The sequence below is a fragment of the Protobothrops mucrosquamatus genome, unplaced genomic scaffold (assembly GCF_001527695.2).
Source record: "Protobothrops mucrosquamatus isolate PMUCROS unplaced genomic scaffold, P.Mucros_1.0 scaffold142, whole genome shotgun sequence".
Lineage (NCBI taxonomy): Eukaryota > Metazoa > Chordata > Lepidosauria > Squamata > Viperidae > Protobothrops > Protobothrops mucrosquamatus.
The window spans coordinates 196,784-217,589 of record NW_015386508.1 but is presented as its reverse complement, the minus strand read 5'-3'; the positions used below and the strand labels follow the sequence as shown (position 1 = coordinate 217,589).

Genomic DNA, 20,806 nt, shown 5'->3' with positions numbered 1-20,806 from the left:
TTCTTTCTCATTTTTCCTCAATCTATTCTAATATGAAATACCCCTTGGTCACACTTCCTATCCCTTCCCATTTCTTAATTTTGTATATTACTTCAACTATTTGCAAAACTTCATACGATGTAATTCAAGATACCGGTACCCAAAAAAAGGGGGGAAAAGAAATTGGGGAAATTACATTATATATTTAATCAATTTCTATAGCTACACTACTTGGCACATGATTCAGGTGGTATTTATTATCAAGAACAGAATAATCAATTAAAAACACAGGATAAAAAATTGTTAAAAGGGCAATCTTAAAAACCAACACAATCTTATTGCTATTTTATGATTATCCAAATCATGGAAGTATTGCAATTTTTAAAATCTTTGTCAAAATATAGCAGATAATATAGAGACCTACCAACTCATTCTATGTTACCTTTAGATGATTTTAATAAAAAAGAAACATGAAGTCAGTACATAGTCATTATTTTCGCTTTGTTTTCATAAACATTTACTACAAGCCCACCCTATGTAGCCATGGTTCTAAATTAGGTTAATGTAGTTAAGTTTGGTACTAAAGATGAATGCTATGTAATGAATTTTGTGTACCATATAACATGAGCAATACTTTGGCTACCTCTAAATGCTAGGAAAAAGAATGAATTATAAGGAAGATTTTAAAAGTTAAGGATATATTATTTTTTCATGTGTGTGGATATCCTGTCAACCTTTAATCTTCTCTTCCTATATGTGTGTTTAGCCATTTTTTATTCTAATATTTTATTCACTCATTTATGAATTTTTCCTATAGCTATTACTTATTTCATGCTAGAATATATATATATAGATTAAATATTTAGAATGACAGGCTTAGAAAGCATTAACCTTGATAGTACCTTGGCATAAAAATGTTCACCTCAGAAACACCAACCATGATAACATTAGTTTAAAACATTATACCACTGCCAATTGAAAAAGGCCTACACTCTTTAATAGCACATGTTTCACAAAATAAGCAAACCAGCATTTTAGTCAATCACTGCCCATAAACCAAGAATAACATGTATTTTTATTATCCTCGTATAGCAGTTGCTTTCTAAACATTTGAGAGGGTGATAGAATGGGAGAAGAAATGTAACATATACTCAACACTGGTCTATGTTGCTAGGCAACTCGAAGAACTATGAATTTAGCATCCAATGCTGGTCTATTCTCACTGATTGTATTAGCTTAATCAACAGATTAAAGTGTATTTGCATTGATACAACTGTTGTTAAGGCTAAGACCGTTGCCCCTGGCAACTGTTCCATTTTGCAATTCAGACTCCTGAGAAGATCACTAGTCATTAAACATTTATGGTGGATTTTTTTTCCAACAGGGTATTTATTGACAAGTCAAATATGTATTGTCTATATTCAGTTATTCAGAGGCTTTCAGCCTTTGATCCAGAGCTTTTTATACCATTCATTTGCATTATCTTTCAACAGGTATTCCTTTATTGAGCTCAGCATAACTTTATAGCAAGATCCACAGCATATCTTTCTGGTCTCACTGCTAATTATTATTACTGAAATAAGTACAACACTCTGAAGTACCTCTTGTTGAATATGCTGTCAAGCTTCCAATCAGCTAGTGAACAATAACTATAGACTATAGTAAAAATCTTAAATTTTCCTGGATGAATATTAACACCAAACAACTACCTTTCTATGCTATCCAACCCCTCCAACCACCCCCCCAACAATATCTAAGTTCTAGGTCTGGGATCATCAAATGAAACAGCAATAGCACTTAGACGTATATACCACTTCATAGTGCTTTACAGCCCTCTCTAAGTGGTTTACAGAGTCAGCATATTGCCCCCAACAATCTGGGTCCTCACTTTATCGACCTCGGTAGGATGGAAGGCTGAGTCAACCTTGAGCTGTTGAGAATCGAACTCCTGGAGTGAGCAGTCAGTTAGCCTTCAGTACTGCATTCTAACCACTGCGCCACCATGGCTCAGTGCAGGCCTAATATAAATATTCGTTAATTTAACATTTAATGTAATACTCTGCTATTAAGTTGCGATTATGGTAATCGGATAAAGATGTGAGCATGGCAACCACCTTTTTTCTTTTGCTTTGTTTTAAGGATTATTTATATTTATCAAGGATAGAATTTATCCACAATAAGGAAAATCAAATCTAAAATCAGAACATTTTTTATTGTGCCCCCATATCTGCATCTTTCATCACATGTTTTTCCCAGCTTCTCATTAGTCACAGCTGGATAATGACTGATAAACCAGAGGGGTTTGGTCTACTTTGACAACGAAAGCGACATAATTATTTTGGATATATTCACAGGAGATTTGCAAGCGGTCCTTTTGCCTATTGTTGAAAATCTTCTCAATAATCATTTAATGCACTTTAATTAAAAATAGGCAATTTTCTAACAAATATTAAAAAGTATTATTTGGTATGATTGTATCTTCAAAAAGGAGCTCAGATACACTTCTTTAATAAGTTTTTAAAAGTTTCACTGGTTGCTGAAAATATATAGCTGGGAGATCTAATTTTATAAACAAGCCAAATTTAAAATCTCTTTTCAATTTTCATTCTGGGTAGGTAATGCTTAAAACAGCTTTAGCCAAAGTTGGGAGATAACTGGGCTTTTTAGCATTGACACTGTCTATCAGTCGTATGTAAAGGATATGACATTTTCCTTTATTTTCAGGTTATCCTCATTACAATCTAATATATCAAGGATCATAATACTGAAATATATTTTAAATACAAGAGATCAAGACATTGTATAACTAAACAGGTGTTTGCCTTGTCAAGGTGATGGAAGATAAAAATAAATATATGCAAAATCCCCTTCTGTTATTTGTGTTACTACTCTATAAGAATGGCATTTGGAAGAGATTTGTCTTCCACATGACATTCACCAAGCTAATATAAAAATTCTATTGATGTTGAAAAAAGGAGAATGGAACAAGAAGCTATTTTGTTGTTATATTTACAGTATATTTAACTATTCAAATCAACTAATTTTTATAATATTCAAATTATTTTCACCGTTTTCCAATAAGCAGCTTAAGTTCTCCTCAGCTTCCTCAATAGCTCTACTTATAGTCTATTTTTCTCTTCTTCTAATACACCTTCATAATTCCCATTTCTTCTTAAAGAGTTTACTAGAACAAGTTAAATTAACTATGTACAATTAAATTCCAGCATGCCTAAATGTCTGTTTCTTAGAGCATGTTCTAAAAACCATTCAAGAAAATCCATTTTTATTTCACGACACATCTAAAGTTATTAAATAAAGGAATCTGGGATGAATACATCATTCAGTTTGACTGTATGTAAATCTGAAATCATATATAATAATGAATGCTTCGTAAAATATATGACCAATCTTCAATATGTCTCTTCTGAATGTAAATGTAAATACTCAAGGAATCAAATAATTACTTTTTGAGGAAGGCAATCATGACAAAATATATTTCCTAATGTTATCGTTAGTTTGACTGCGTAATCTGATTTTATACTAATAATGGAACAAAGTGATGCCTGGTTCATATAAGCCATAGTTTCTTCATTAATTGGAGAGTGGTATGAACAGATTTTTCTGAAAAAAATATATCATACACAAGCTCAAATTGTTTTACAAAAGCTTTCTGTTGCTTTAGTGGCTAGCAGCACCTGTTCAACATTGCCTGTATTCAAAAAAAAAGTAAGTAGGATTTGGACCTGGTTAGTAATTGAACAGGAGATCATAAGGGAATTCCAGGGTTCTAGGCTAACCTGGTTACTTAAAGATCTCAGAATCATTAGTGATAAGTCGCTTAGGTACTTTGGACAAGAAAACTGCATGAATATGTTCATGTGGTCACCAAGAGGTGGGATCAATTCAATTTACTTTACCACATTTGCATAGTATTAGGCAGCAGTGAATTTGTTAACTCAGCACTGGAAAAGATTAATTCAGTCTTGTTGACAAGAGTAAGTGCTAAGGCAGAAACAATCTGCCATTGCTAGCAACAACCAACAGAGAGTCCAAAGGATGGACCAATCTTTAGAAGTGGTACCTTTAGAAGATGCTACAGATGTTGTGCTATTTTGCAGCCGAATCCTAACAAAGGGCTTGCCTCAACACTTTTACATACCAAATATATCAAGAAAACCCTCCTCCCTCTTGCCCTAAATATTTGTATTTTTTTATAGACATCAATATTCTCCTTGTAAAATTAACTAGTGGGGGCAGAACAACTGTGTGAATTAAAGAGGCATAAAGGAAATTCAAAGGTGGGATGAGCCTTTAACCCTGATGTGTGATTTAAGAAACATCCTCTGGCTATATAAAGCTGCTGTGTTTACAAAATGTCTGTATTGCAGAGAAGCATGTTAAATGCTCAGAGTGGAAATAATGTTGAACACAGCAAAAGTACTTGTAAACACTTTTAACCCATTCCATAACTTCATGCATAGCCCAAAACAACAGTGAGGGACCATAGATGTATCTACAGCAGCTGTTGCTACCACAGAAATAGCTCCAAATATATCCTGGTGGATATGGAATTAGATAAGTAGTATGGAATTAGATAATTAGTATCAAAACATTCATGAATAAAATCTCTTGCATCGTTTTACAAATTCAGTTAGAGTTTTTATGAATCAATTCATTGTAAAATGGTGACCTGATTGTTGGGGCGGAAGGAGGAGAATGGTTGGATTAATTCTGAATATGTCTGAGACACTCTCTTGGTTGTTTTGAAATGCTATTGAAAACAAATATTTAAATGAAAGTTGTCGCTAGGAATAAAGAGTGAAAAAAAATAAGCCATTTTGTCAATTAAAAAGTCAACCAAGAAAAATAGATTAATCTGGTAGAAGTGACATGCTGTTTGAGTTTGCCTATTCCCAGCCTGAATATTTGGAAAGAACACATGTAGTCCAAAAATGTTTTAGGGATTCAGTAATCTTTTATTTCAAATGAAACAGGTAGATGCTACTCCCTGGACTCCTCATTTTGTGCTGCTCATGGAAGTTGGACCATGAAAAAATATTAATTTTTAGTATCAGCATTCATCATCAGCTGTCTTTCCAGTTTTATCAACCTATCTCAACATTTTATGTAATAGCAAGTGTACATGAGTGTGCATGGAATGAGGTGTTTGATTTCAGTTTTTAAATTCTATATAAAAAGCACTGTAACTCCTGCTTTCCTTTGTGCTTTCTTTTCCTGGTTTATGTAATTATCTAACCGCCTCTGAATGTTAGTCAAATAGAAATATCCTAAGGATAAAACCATGGGACATGATGAAGGAAGAAAGGTTTAAACCTTTGAACGACACATGATAAAAGGATAAGGACATTTGGGGCAATAAATATTGTTGGTGAGACATTACATCATATGGCACCAAAGAGTATCAGGAGGATATTTAGAAAAACAAAAAAATTAACTGTAAAATTTATTATCTAGGCATGTCACATTCAGTCATAGATTTATACCGGGAAGTATAAATGTGTATAAATGTGTATTTATACCGGGAAGTATAAATGTGTACTATAATATTAGTACACATTATAATAAATGTGTACTAACTGTTCTTCCACTGTTCTAAGACATGCTTTAATGGCTTGGTTCACACATGCATAAAGCTTAATGGCTCCATTCAGAGTAAACCATAACAACAACAACAAAAATAACATTCTGACCTAGTATGTTGTTTCAATTTGGTTATTTATGATGTACAGTTAGTAATTGGCACTTGAGTTATGGCAGGGGTCTTCAAACCTGACCCTTTTATGACTTGAGGACTTCAACTCCCAGAATTCCTCAGCCACCATGCTGAGGAATTCTGGGAGTTGAAGTCCACAAGTCACAAAAGGGCCAAGTTTGAAGACCCCTGAGTTATGGAGTCCCTCAAAGCTCCTTTTTTATCCCTTATGCTTTTTAACATCTCCATGAAGCTGCTGGGAGTGGTCATCCATAGATGTCAGCTGAGGTGCCATCAATATGCTGATGATACCTACCTTTACTTCTCCTTTTCATCTAATACAAGTATAGTCACTGGTCTTCCAAACTTGTGCTTGGGCAGGGTGATGGATTGGGTAAGAGCCAATAAACTGGATTTCTGCCTGTCCTGGAAGGTCTGCATTTACCTTAAAGGAACAACTTTGTACTTTGGGATGATCTTGGATGTATTATTGCTGAGCAATATATTATTGCTCAGCAATAATATATCAACATTCAGCTCGAGAATCCAAATAAAATTCCAGGTTCATTCCGTTTCCAAAAAGCATACTGCTTATTAAATACACTGCATGGTTTTGTTGAAGTAAAACTAACTCTGAGGTTCCAACACCAATTCATAGACTTAATAATTTTCCCAGCCAAACCACCAACATCTTATGTAATCCATATCAACAAGTTCACTTAGTTATGGGAACTATTTGCTTCAAATCCACACCTGTTCTGGTGTCCTTGACAGGCCTCAAGCTTTTACTGTCTTCAACTGAATTGAGGAAGTTTCGTTTCTCCATTTAACCCACTTGAAAGTAACATCTCCCCCCCTTAATCTAAAGGCACGTTGAAACGCAGAGGCATGTAGCTGCCAATGTTTCATCCTTGACAGAATGGGTCAGAGTAGTTAGAGTGAGCAAGTGCTACTGTGTTTTTACAAGCCAAGCATGAACCACATTAGGAATGGACTGTGAGCTGGCCATGCTGGGATGCTTGTTGCTGAAGGAGCTGACTGAAAGCCATGCCAAAGAAATGGGCCATGGGGGAAAGATGTGAGTCACTTTTCAGACCGGCTGTGTGTCACCTCTATTATGCTGTGGGCCTGGTGTTGGATGGAAAAGCAGTTGAGGTGTGTGTCTTGTGCCTGCTGTATTTCTAACCTTTCACTGCATTTTCTTCTTTTTACTACCAGCATTCTTTATCCTGTAGACTCTACTTTACTTTCCATCTAGATAGATCAGCAAGTCTTTGGGGGCAGTGGAGTTGAAGAACCTTAGGGTGCTTGGCTTCTCCTGTCTGGGATGGATGAACTCACCACTATGGGAAGTTCTGGGCCTTGGAAATTGAGAGGGGTGGATGGAGGAAGATGCAGCCTTAGGGAGGAAAAGGCAGATCATAGCATTAGGTGGTGACATGCATAGGGAGATATGGCAGGAGTGGACCACATCAGTGAATATGGAACCAGTGATTGTAATTGTCGGGTAAGCAATGAATTTATCCGATAATTACTACAAATAGGCTGCAGTATCAAATTAATAAATATGTAACCCAGAGAAACAAAAATAAATCTATACATTTATCAGTAAATAATTTAATTGATATGAATTAGGAACTAATCAGAGGTAATTGGAAACATAACAAGTTCTCTTTATTTATATCCTATGATTGCCCCCAAAATGGATTAATAGAGAGTAAAATAAAAGGTTTTAAATAAGCAATTAATCAGTGTTTAACAAGATTGTACTTTCATTAAAATAATGAGCAGTTTTGACTCATTAAAGTTACTGCAACCCTTAAAAACAAATTCTTTTAGACTTTCATAGAAACCTGAAAAAAAATATTTGGATTAGTGTACAATAGAAAAAATGCTGTGTTGTGGTCCAAAAGTGTTCTTCCACATCTTATGCTTTTATTAAGCTTACAGACAAAACGAGCAAGAGGAGGAAATGAAATCCAGCAATAAAATTAGAAAGTGACCAATGATAAATGTGGCAGTTATTCAGAGACAGAAAACAGACAAGAGTGAGCATACCAATCAATTTTTTTAAAAAAAAGAAGTTTCTAGAATCTGTTCCAAGGTCAGTAAGGGATAGGTAGCATTGCTCTAAGTTATTGGAAGATTTCATGTTTTGTGTAAGAGAAAGAACTGTAGGCTATTTATTGGATTGGTACTTGGTGCTGCAGTGCACAGAAACACGAGGATTTAATCTTGTAGAAGAGGTTACAATGCAGCTGAGAAGTCCTGAAGAATCAAAAAACGGTAACTAAATCTGACAAAGAGCAGTAACTAAATTCAAACAAAGAAACCGACAGACTTACGTTATGATCTTAACTGAATTGTTCTGAAGAAAAGAGAGGGTAACCATATGAGCTCTGCAAAATTGGAAGCAAAAAAGAATACCTTCCAGTTTACTAATAAGAGTGCTATTGTGCAACCTATTAACTGCTAAGCTTTACAAAGATCATCTGGAATATTTGGGTCTGAATCTTTTTTAGCCATTGCATTTAATGACTTTTATTGTTTTATCAATATATAAAATACAAATAAAAATAAAAATAAGGAATTAAGGGAAGGAAGAAGAGAGGGGAAAAGAAAATATGAGGTATAAGGGAAGAAAGAAAAAAGTGTCGACTTCCGATTCTATTTAGCACAGTACAAGATAAAAAACATTCCAGTCTCAACTTTTTATTTTTACACATTAGTATATAACTAGCCATTTCTATAACAACAAATCTAATTGACAAAACCAAAGTCAAAATTTCATTTTTCACCACAAGCACAAAATCCAGAAGTGACATCCAAATAAAACAAATAATTAAATATATTCTCCTCCTTGAATAAAACAATCAATTTAACAATTTTTGCTTTATTTCCCTTGCTGTAGAAATAATATGTATTTCTATTTCCAATTAATAATTTTTATAAATTATCACCATTTATATTAACAAAATTCACCGTATTTTTTCAGGTTCTTTAACCTAAAAGGGAAAAATACTTTTTTTCATCCATTTTAAAATACTAAACTTTTCTTTAAAAACATTTCTGAAATCAAAACTTTCTAATACATCTTTTTAAACTTCCTCTTTACATGCATATTTCAAAGTTCACTATTAAATTTAGATCACTCCCTCCAAGTTACCTTCATAGAATATTCTTTTCTTCTTGTATACATCCGTTTTAAAACTCTAAACTTTTCTTTAAACTAATACATCTTTTTAAACTTCCTCTTTACATGCATATTTCAAAGTTCACTATTAAATTTAGATCACTCCCTCCAAGTTACCTTCATAGAATATTCTTTTCTTCTTGTATACATCCTTTTTTAAAACTCTAAACTTTTCTTTAAACTAATACATCTTTTTCTTTAACTTTCGCTTAATAGATACTCTCAAGTACTCTCAAATATTCAATAATATTTTACAAACTTTAGGAATTACATAAGCACTATATATAAAGGAAAAATACATTTTCAAACTTTAGATTAAGACTTTCAATTACATATATATATATATATGGCCGTGAGCGGTTGACGGGGGACCAATTCTTGGGAGCCCACACACGTGCAGGAAGGGGAAGAGAGTTGGCGAATGGTGAAACAGGGCCAGGCGCACGCCCAGCGGATGGTCCAGCGATGGGGATACGGCTATGGTGAGCGATGGAGGAGAGGGAAGATGATGAGAGCGAGCGGCCAGAGGGAGACCTCAAGTGCGCCCGCGCGCATCCCTGTGAAAGGACAGTGCTCCCGAGTAGAGGCGTGCACACGAGAGCAAGTTCATCGGAAACCTCCGGAACGAATGCCCAGACCCACTTGACAGACCGGCTCCTGAACACCCACACATGCGCAGGAGTGGTAGCACGGAGGGGTGGGAGGATTGTGCTAAACGTACATCCCGCTGACAATCCCATTTGGGAAGAAACAACAGACATCGGGATGGAGATGAGGGGGGAGGGTGAGCGAAAGTGCCCTATACAATCTGTCAGCCCCACTGGGGAAGAACAGACATGGCTTGGGATGGAGACAAAGGGAGAGGGTGAGCAAAAGCACCTGGCACAATTTGACAGTTGAATGCACATGAGGAAAGGGATTGGGGGGAAGAAAAGTAGAAAAAGAACAGCAACCTTGGAAACTATTTGTGTAGTGTTGGGCGACGAAAGCTCAGCACTTGTATTAAACAGTTTGTGGTTTAATGTTAACAAAGAATTAAGGGAGAACTGGAATAGCCATTTCGAACTTTTTAGTTCTTTTCAACCAGACATACCCTTCTGAGATTCGAACCTGGGCTGTCTGCATGTTAGGCATATATATATATATATATATATATATATATATATATATATATGTATGTATGTATGTATGTATGTATGTATGTATGTATGTACGTACGTACGTACGTACGTACGTACGTACGTACGTACGTATATGTGTATATATGAAATCCATCCTCATTCCAATTGACTCATTAAGTTTAAGTCACTCCTTCCAGTTTGTCTTCATAAAGTCTTTTTTTTCTCTGGAATATTTGTCAAATAGTTATAAGCTTCTCTTTTTTTCAGGGATTTCTCAACCTTGTTAATGTCCATAAGGAAAAATCCCCAAACTTGTCTTTTTAAAAGTTGCAGATTTTCTTGGAGCTCTTCTTTCAATTGTATCGGGAGGTTTATATTTAAACCAACATAAGATTTGGTGTCAGGTTTATATTCCAAAATTGCAACTGACTCTCTGCATTGTCAGCTACTTGTGAAATTGCCTCAGTGGTTTGTTAATTTTCTACACATATTTGCATCTCTTAAGTAGTTTGAGAAGTTGTTTAACATTCTTGGAACATAGCTGAACTATGAACTGGTGGATTTTATTTAAAGATTTTTCAGATACATCTCTAATAATCTGCTCCTTCATCTTCTTAAGTCCTTTAGTCAAAGAATAGCTTTTTTGTAAATCACTTAAAAATTGCTGGCCAATCAGGAATCATAAAAATCGGAAAGTTTTAGCCACCCACTGCAAAGCAGACCAAGGTATAAATTACTAAAAATAATAAAGTAGAACCACAACTTTCTGCCTATAATTTCTCTGTCAACTTTTTTTTTGTGTGAAAAAGATAGTCCACACTTCCTTATTTTGGCTTGCTTTAGCAGCCTTCTTCCTTGTTGTTTAATATTGAAGAAATCCCCAAAATGGTGCAGATCTTCAAAAAGGAGGTTGTAGCTAAAGAGAGCCCCTTTTAGCTAAGTAAAGATTAATAGTCCTTAAAAATGATTAAGAAATGATTAAGGCACAACGTACTGTCCATTTGAAAAGTAAATTCCAAAATGGCTCTTTCTTCAACAACAGATTGTAGCCCTTGCCCCCCAAATTTAGGCACACAGGCTTCTTCGAAGCACAGCTCCTGAAGCTACTTGCAGACCTTTGTTGTATCAGAGGATCTTGAGGGATAAATCTTTGACTTTCTCTAACACAGGAGAGTTATATAAACTAAAAGAATGCTGGTTTGTTCTGTTGGTAGTTGAAAAAGCTAGAGCCCAGGGGAAAACCCTTCAGGAATCCCTCCCTGGGCATGTAGTCAGTTGGCTATCTTTTCACTGGAAGTGAAATACTGATTCAGTTATGAAAAACACAGTTATGGATCTTCATTTAGCCATAATTTTTAGCTTAATGATTTCACAACATTGTTGCAAAAACAAAAGGAACAAAAGCATGGAGAGCTGTCTGTAACAAGACCATGTCCATATATGACCTAGTGATGGATGAATGGCTAGGCTTGGCATACATCACTGAGACATGGCTGATGGAGGTCGGTGATGTTGCCCTCTCAGATATCTGCCTAAACAAGATTTTAGATTTTGCATCAAGTTCAATACCAGAGCGAGTGAGGTTATCTCTTTCCTCTTCCCTGTTTGACTCATCCATATGCTACTAAGGTATATCCCATTATGCAAGAAGTGCAAGTCCTCACCCCCTCCTTTTAATCTCAATTACAAAGCCAAACAATGAAGAGAGAAACTAAAAAAGAAAAGGAAAAAAAATAACTACCAAGCAAAGAACATAGACTTCTAGGAGACACTCACAGTATTCTCAAAAATCACACACCGCTCACTGTCACTGTTGGCCAGGCTATCCTCACCCCCCTGGTCTTTTTTCCCTCCCTTCATCCTTCTTTACGTTTTCACTTTTATGCATAACTAGGAAAGCTCCACTCAGCTTAAAAGATGTATAGGGTTAATTTCATAAACAAGAAGTATCTCCAAAGTGGGTTTGATGTTTTGTGAGAAGATTGCTTTTGCTTGCATCACTTCAGATTTTAAGATCCTTGAGAGACAATTTGGTATTTTGAAAATTCTGTGCTTTGGATTCATGCCTGAAACTCACACAATAATGTTCTTATTTGTTCAGACTTTAGCTAGATTCTGAATTACAATTTGTTTTTAGATTAGACTATTCCCAGAATCTATTTCCAAAAAAGGTTAATAGAAGAAAACTGTAGATATGTAAATATCATAATTTTAAGAACCTGCTAGTTGAAAATAATATATATTTTATTATAATATTATTTTATTTAATATATATTTTGTCAGATGGATGTCAAAGAACTTACAGAGAGCGACGTCCAGACTGGAGTATTGCAACATATATAGGGCTGCCCTTGAAGAGTATTCTATAATGCAGATTGTGGCTGTGCAGTTAATGGAATTGGTTATTTGCCATGATACCACTGTTCTGCAAGCTGCACTGGTTTCCAGTGTGTTTCTGGGTACAATTCATGACTTGGAACCAGGATATTTATAATCTTTCCCATTTTCTGTCCTTCCAGATCTGGCAGGAAGGACATTTTCTGAGTATTGTTGGCTAAGCAATATCAGCTGGCAGGTTATATCAGCTGATCTTTTGTCAGGTCTTGAAAACTTGATTTTGTTTTTATTTTGTGCTTGAACCTGGGGTTCCAAATATGTGATGGAGCCTATCTCCTGGTCATGTTAATAGTGATTTTTACCATTTTTATTGATATGTTTTATCTATTTAATTGTAAGCCACCCAGTACGTATGTGAGATGGGCAGGCAATTGATTAATAAATAGGCATTTTAAAATCATCTTTTTATTATTTTGACACGATCATTCTACAAAATTAGGTTAAAGCTGCATATTTTAGATATAACCTTTGAAGAAAGCAATCCATAATTATGTGGTAATGATAATGCCAGGATATGCCTAGAATTATTAATAATCTTTATCTTATAACTATATCAAAATATGACAGTTTTCTCAGTACCATTCATGTTCAGAAAGAAACATATTTAAACAAAATCCTGATTACCTAATTTACACATTTCAATTTATTTTGCTTCATTTGACCTCAGCCTTGTAAACAGATGTCAGATTTACACATGAAACACAGAATAGTGTTATGAACATACATTTAAGAAATAACATAACTTTATTGCTTATTTGTAACGAACAAACCTGAAAAATAAGAATGTTGTCAGAAACAACTTTTTCTATGTAAAAAGTTTTAAGTAGTTTTCAATCAAATACCTAATTAATAACTTTTATTTCCCACTTGAATTAATAAAAACCCTGAAAACGTAATATGAAGCAAAGAAAATTTCCTCCTTTGTGTTTTTATAGATTTCAAAATATTTCATTAATGTTTTCATCAAAAGAATAGTTTATCTGCATTTTTTGCATTATTAATGTTATGCTACAATAACAGTCTTAATGCAGTTTCATTATTTCTACTTCAATGAAACACAAAAATATGCATAGTGCTTGCTTCTGGGGTTTGGAAACCTTGAAAGCAATTAGCCCTCATTGAATTAAAATATGGAGGAAAGTACCATTTTTCAGCCACTTCTATATAATAGATTTCTCTTTCACTTTCTGCAGATTGATTTCTTCATAAAGTTGCTGCCGGAATTTCAGCATATCTTCAACATCTTTGTAGCAAAGCATTTGTTCAATAGACAACAGCTTAAAACTATCTAAATTAAATGGGGACTTATTTTGCACTGAGTTTAAAATCCCTAATGACACTTTCGCCGAATCACTTAAATAAGAGCATACAGGGAAGATTCGAATAGTCCACAAACTCAGACATGTTTTGTCCCCTGAAAAGAGCTCATCTGAAATTCTCAAGCCCCAAAGCTCTAAGCATTGTTTAAGACCAATGCCAAAAAAACTTAGTAGGTGTATATCTGCAAGATTTGCCACGTTCTTTTTCAAGTCATCTTCTATGCCCAACACCATGCTCACATACTTTAATTCTCCATCAATTCTTATGCTCAGAGTTGTCATAAAAGTATTTGGTGGTATATCTGCTTCTGTGTCAATGGAACAGCCACTGATGATACTGTTTGTCCCTACTGAAACCTTGGAATCCAATCTAGAATATTCAATTAGTGAACCAGGTGCAACAAAACACTTTGAACTAAGCATACTGTGAATGATACATGCCGATTTATCCAAGTCTTCCACCTTGTTTGAACAGATGCTAAAAATATTTGGCAGCAGACCCAACTCCAATTTCATTTTTCTATCAGAAGTGTAATGAAACAAACACTCACGAGTAGTTCCAATATGATGGAATTTGGAATTATTTAGGAGTATAACATTGAGAGGCAAACCTTTTAGTATGTTAAACATCTTCTCCCTTATTTCTATTAGACACGATTCTTTTGTGACATTTTCAACTTTTGTTGCATAATCTTTTGTTGCTCCAGACCCTAATGCCTGCAGAAAGTCACCATAGGCATCTATTTCATAGCAAAGTTTGCCTATCTGTTTATAAAATGTTAGCATCAGTTTTGCAGTGGTGCAATCAATGTAAAATAAGCTATCTGTATATACAAACTCAGATTCCATAAATGAATCCCCCAGGTCCCCAGGAGGTAATGTTTGAAAATTATTCCTTTTATACACTGCTCCAGACTGATACATTTTTTCAATGCTAGGCTTATGCAGAAAAAGATTACAAGATCTGTACTCAAGTTCTTTTTCTATCAGGGATAATGGAGGCTCCAATACAAAAACTCCATGACATGTACCAATGCTCAAACTGGAAGGATGAGCTAATGCAGTAAATCCAGGCTGATTAAACCTCAGGAGTTCTGTTGCATCAATATTATAAAATTCAATATCATCTGCGCATGTAATCAAAACACCTGGATTCATACAAGCAGGAAAATCAATGTACATGGCTAATTTCAAATCAAGCATTTGGTAAATTGGATCCCCACAAGGCAAAGCTGTGAAAATTTTTCCCAGGGCACTGGCATTCGGTAAACGTTGACTATAACCACCTTTATAAAAACACAAAAAAATGAAGAATATTTAATATAAATAAAGCATGCATGTGTTTATATTCATATACATCCAGATTCTAAAGAATTTTACTTGAGGTTGATTCTTTCATATCTTGTGTATATATTATTTACATGATGCACGAAACCCAGGATATAGTGGATTTTAGATATAGATATAAATAGATATAAATATTACAAAGGCTAAGAACAGATTGCATTGTTTTTAAAAATTGTAAATATTTACAAAGCAAGTAAAAGCTTACATTCAAATTTTGATAGCTGTCCTCAATTTATACAATTGTTCTGAAATAATGGGATTCTTAATTATAACTTAGTTTGATATACATGCTACTTTTAGATGCTGCATAAAGAGCAAATAGTAGAATACTGCATACTTTAAGATAGTCATTGCTTCAATTGTTTCTTAAAATTATACAGTATATATAGGATTAGTCCAGTGCTGTGTAAATGCTCTTTTATTCATGAATGGACTTGCCTTCCCCCCCCCCTTTCTTTGCAAATTCTTACCATTTGCTTTAAAGAATCCCCACACCTTTTAAATCAGATTTTGAAATGATGGTAAGGGGCAGCAGGAGGAGAATATAATCAGGAGTAACGTCCGCACAACTTTTTAGAGGAGATTATAAGGCCCAACCCAAAGAAAATACACAGAGATGCACTGACCTAGAGAAGTTACTAAATAAAATCACTTCAATTGGACAAAGATTCTACAAAATATTTCAGCGACAGACTTTAAAAAAAAAACAATGCTAAAAAATAAATCTGCAATTTACATAAAGTTGTAGGATAAAAGAGTTAATATAATTATAAAAATGGCAAAGAAGTAAAAATTGTGAGGAGATTGGTATGGTCAGAGAACTGAAGTCAAAGCTTTAGAGGTTTACACTGAACTCAGAAACACATTTGTATGTAGTGCAGTTCAACTTGCACAAAGACCTGGATGGCTTCATTGTGCATAAACTGTAGTTGTTGAATTCTCTTTAAATGATTATCTCACATAGAGAGCCAAATGTACAACCAGCACAAAGGCAGGACTCTTCAGATAGGTTACAGCTAACATACATATTAAACTGGTGAACTCCTGCACCCTGCATTTCTATTATGAAAACTCTGGAAGAACCCTCAACTTGTACAATTCACTTATTTGCTATAAACCTTCATTTAAAAAGGCTGTGCTTCTATCTTCAGCATTTACATTGTGTGGAGGAAGTTACAGAGTGTTTGTCTTCTTCTACTTCCAAACATCAATATAAGAAACCAAAGGATATATGATTCATCATATTCTAATGCACAATGACACTGAAATGACTGCTTTCTAGTGAGTTGTAAAATCATTCTGCCAAAAATCATAAAGGCTTTCCAAATTCGATATTATCTATCAATGTCATACTTTATTCTTTCCAGCTTTATGTAAATTATAAATAACTGAATTTTTGTGGGTCATTAATACTATTATTTGTTCTACAGTCTTTCCTTTCCCTAAGGAGTTTTGAGCAGAATTTTAAAGATAATTTCAGGCTATAATTTAACCTAAATATGCTTATCTGACTTTGAGTATAATTTTGTAGTGGAAAGAAACCCAATTCATCTTCACTACTCTCTTCAGGGAAAAAACAAACAGACGTGCATCCTATATAATGTAAGATAAGCTGATGGATAAAAATTACCAGAATGAATTAATATGATAGTGAAGGTATCCCATTTATCTCCATAATGCTCTTCTAAACACCGAAGGGCGTGAAGGGTTGATCCACCATTTCCTACAAAACATTTCAACACATATTTAAATTTAGGAACAAGAAGAATTAACAGGATTAGTTTGCAACCAACTGATACATCTATTTTTTGAAAGTCATGTTACTTTAAATCACACAACATCACAAAATTTATTAAGTCAACTTGGATCATAATCATTTTTACAATGGTCATGGAAAAGATGATTCGCAACTCTCAGTAGTAATCTCTGTAACTCTAACATCAAACAACAGCCATGGAAATGTTACCTATTTGCCAAATCAGGCAAATAAAATGAAAAACTATTTTCTCAAGATTAGAATTAATCTGTTTTATGAGAAGTACTCTTTTCTGTTTAGAGATCATGCTGTGAAATTTTCAGAATATTTTAAAAGTTTGAATTGAAAACTATAAAATGGAAATGTTTTATGTATTTATATTTAATTATATATTTTTAAAAATGCTGAGTAATATGCAACACAAATCATGAAGCTCATATTAAATATAGGTTTCATGTCCAGATCTCTATTTTCTCCCTAGAATGCTTTTTAAAGGAAAAAAGTTTCATAAACTGAGATACTGTAAAATTTAATACAAATACTACCTAAACTAGAAAGATCCTTAAGAGTCTATTCAATTGACATGTTATCCAAAAGAACATCCAGATCATTAATAGCAATGGAATTTCACATTTGAATCAAAAGAAGCATAATAATAGTAATTGAACATATTTTAGAAAGTTTAATTAATATAATTTGGCTTCTAATGACATTCTGGAAATCTTTCAGTAAAAGATACAGCTGTCATAATATGCACCAGAAGGAGAACCTTTTTATCAGTCTGAAAATTAATCAAATTGTACTGAACATTTAACCACAAACTGTCTTCAGTTTCTGTTCATCAGATGATTGAAAAGTTAAACTTAACAAACTTGAGGCAGAAGCCAGCTAATGTATTTTTTAAATCCCATGGATTTTAATGAAAGAAACAGAAGTACTTAATTTAGTTTGAATGATGGCAGCCTTTCCAATCCTACTGTTTCCCACGTGTAGAAGTTCAACACAGTCATGATGGTGAGAGAGAGCATCATGAATGGATGTCTGCAGCAAACTGAGATTACATTATGACCTCACAGTGCAAATTCTGCTCTTTTAGATTTCTATTCCAATTTCTGGCATAAGTTCCATCGTTTCTTTTGCTCATCTTTCCTGTAAATGCTCTGGCCCCATTGCTGGAAGGACTGTGTAATGTTTTGAATGTATGTATGGGTATATATGTTTTGTTTTATTTTGATAACATTATTAACTTTCTCTAAATTGCAGAACCTACCAATTTTTGGTCCAGGAGGATCAGCAAAAACATGATAATCCACACCCAGGGGCAATTCTTTTCTTTTCAGCTTTTCTGATAATTGTTTTTGATAAGCTATTTCTTGCTTTTTATCAACTGCTGTTATTACAACAACATCCCAAAACTCTCCAGTCTGCACAGTTTTACCTGATTGGAAAAAGGAAATGTCATTACAAGGGATATAATTACCAAACTGATTTAAAATGTTCTTACCTCAAACAAGACTCTAAAATCTTGAATTGGGATTCCTACTCCTTACTTCAGTCGGCCTCAACTGATATTCCTCTAACACCACCATAGCCTACCTACAACTTATTTACACTGCACTTAGCTACTAAAGTTCAGCCATTTTCTTCTTCCTTAGGTTCAGATTAACTTGATTCTGATGTATAGTGGTCCATTACTGCTTTCCTTCATGCTGCGTAAAGTGCCAATGAAAGATGTGCATGTATTGAAAATGATTTGGAAAAGCTACTTTGGAACATGTGGGAACATGAATGTAACACTTCTTTAATGATTAAATTATTAAAGTAGCTGTATCTTTTCTGTGGCTCTATTAAAAAGGTGTTCTGTTTGCATTTCTGTGCATTCCAAAGCAGTCTTCTAAATCATTTTGAAAGCATGCAGTCGTAATCTCAACCTTCTTATTTTTTTATCAAACATTGTTTTCCTGATTGCTCTTTTCACAAAATTGCATTTACTGGACATAAGAAAGTCCATGTTACATGAGCCTGCAAAAGTGCTTAGCCATTCAAAAAGAAGTGCTTTATATGCACTCCAACATATTGAAAAATACGTCCTTTAAATGCTTTTCCAATGCTGTACAAAACTTATGCGTAGGGAGCAAGGGTTTGACAGTTTTCAGAAGTGAAGGTGGTTGGAAGGAAAACAAAAATATCTGTGTTCACTGGAACAATTCTGCGAGTTTTGCAGTCCCCTACTTCACACAGAACTAAAATGCTTTTATTCCATGTACAAATTTTCCAGTCTACCTATTGGTCAGATATGCTTAGCTTTATCAAGATGAGAACACTGTATTTTCTATAGTGAATGACAACTGATGTGCTCATTCCTTTATTAAGAACCAATACAATTTATATTTAAATGGAACTATAAATTTTATGTCAACTACTTGCCACTACATAAAGAAAAAGAACTTTAAATTCATTTATTATAAAGCCTCATTAGAAATAGGAGCAGGTTCTTACATCATACTAAATTGTAATAGTTTGATTTTGGCTTAGCATGTTGAGCTAATCTAGCCAACAGCACTTTATTCAAGAGGCCATGGTTAAGTAAATTATGGTTTAGTGTGACTGCAAATCCATAGACGTTATACTGAAAAGTTTGAATAAAAGGGTATCTGCGTAGTCTACAATGTTGTTATAAAATTTCATTACATGCTATGTATTTGCCTCTCAAATGAGCAATAAGTCCTCCTCTCATATCAGATTTTCTGTCCTTCCCACTAATAACAATTGCACATTCTTCTTCAGCATCAATTGAATAAAACTTTCTATCCAAATGAGAGGATCTAACGTTATTGGGGATACCAACAAACCAAACAACATCCTCCCTCTCAGTTGTAAGGAGATGAAATAAAAAAAATCACCCATTTTCTGTTGCCTCATGAACACTTGGTTTGTATGATCTCTTAGAAACCCAAGGCTAAGGCAGGGGAAATAGCAGCCATTCGTCTGGAAGAGCGGGAGTGTGCCTGCCAACCTTTTCAACATAATTTATAAGGTTGGGACAACAAGCAGTACACTTCTCTTCTCCAGTTCTTTACAATCCAGATGTACAATTTGTGCCATTTTTCCACAGGGCACTAAAATCCTCCACCAAGAGCAGGCAACCAAAGGGTGCCACGCCTGTGGCACCAGAGTGTGTAGCTCCAGAGGCAGTCTCACACAGCCTTATCAGAAACAGACGCAGGCTCAGAGTTATCATACTAAATTGCAGCAGAGGTTGATTTTGGCTCAGCACGTTGAGTTCATCTAGCCCAGTGTTTCTCAACCTTGACAATTTTAAGGCATGTGGACTTCAACTCCCAGAATTCCACAGCCAGCCTTGCTGGCTGTGGAATTCTGGGAGTTGAAGTCCACATGCCTTAAAATTGTCAAGGTTGAGAAACACTGAAGCCAACAGCACTTTATTCAAGAGGCCATGGTTAAGTAAACTATGGATTAGCGCAGGAGTCTTCAAACTTGGCCCTTTTATGACTTGCGGACTTCAACTCCCAGAATTCCTCAGCCAGCTTGCCTCCAAATCCTTAAGACTGCAAGGCAATCTGATAGCAAAGGCCTACTACTACTACTAATAATAATAATAGTAAAGTTGGAAGGGACCTTGAAGGTCATCTAGTCCAACCCCCTGCTCCCGGCATTTTAAGCCAGTGTTAAAAAAATTCTCACCCACTGAACTGATTGGGGGAGGGGGGAGAGGGGGAGATAGATTTTGAAAGCTGCTTTCTACACGAGCAAAGGCGACCCTATTCTCAGAGCCGCCCATCCGGCTAGCCATCCAAAGAAGGTACCGCCCAGGCCCCAAACCACGACAGCCCTTGCTTGCAGCCCCCAGGCAGCCACCTCTCAACCCAGCGAACTTCTCCAGCCTCTTCCGCGTAGCTCGCCGACGCCGCGCTTCCGCCTCGTCCGCCAGCGGCATCCCGGGGTCGCACGCCGCCTCGC

At 35.1% G+C, this 20,806-nt stretch overlaps 1 protein-coding gene across 1 annotated transcript; it reads right to left on the bottom strand.

Moving 5' to 3' along the window:
• Positions 1–12,819: 12,819 nt before the first annotated feature.
• On the bottom strand, positions 12,820–20,804 carry FPGT (fucose-1-phosphate guanylyltransferase). Its single transcript, XM_015813206.1, has 4 exons — positions 20,705–20,804; positions 18,096–18,263; positions 16,700–16,792; positions 12,820–15,008 (listed from the first exon to the last, which is right to left on the bottom strand). The coding sequence occupies exons 1-4, from the start codon at positions 20,781–20,783 to the stop codon at positions 13,564–13,566; spliced, it is 1,785 nt and encodes a 594-aa protein (XP_015668692.1). The 5' UTR covers positions 20,784–20,804; the 3' UTR covers positions 12,820–13,563.
• Positions 20,805–20,806: the final 2 nt, after the last annotated feature.

Coding starts and splice junctions, on each gene's coding strand:
- FPGT (XM_015813206.1), bottom strand. CDS start 20,783: ATGCCGCTGGCGGACGAGGCGGAAGCGCGGCGTCGGCGAGCTACGCGG. Junction 18,264..20,704: donor GAAGTTCGCTGGGTTGAGAG/GTGGCTGCCTGG, acceptor TTTTCCAATCAG/GTAAAACTGTGCAGACTGGA. Junction 16,793..18,095: donor TCCTCCTGGACCAAAAATTG/GTAGGTTCTGCA, acceptor AATGTTTTGTAG/GAAATGGTGGATCAACCCTT.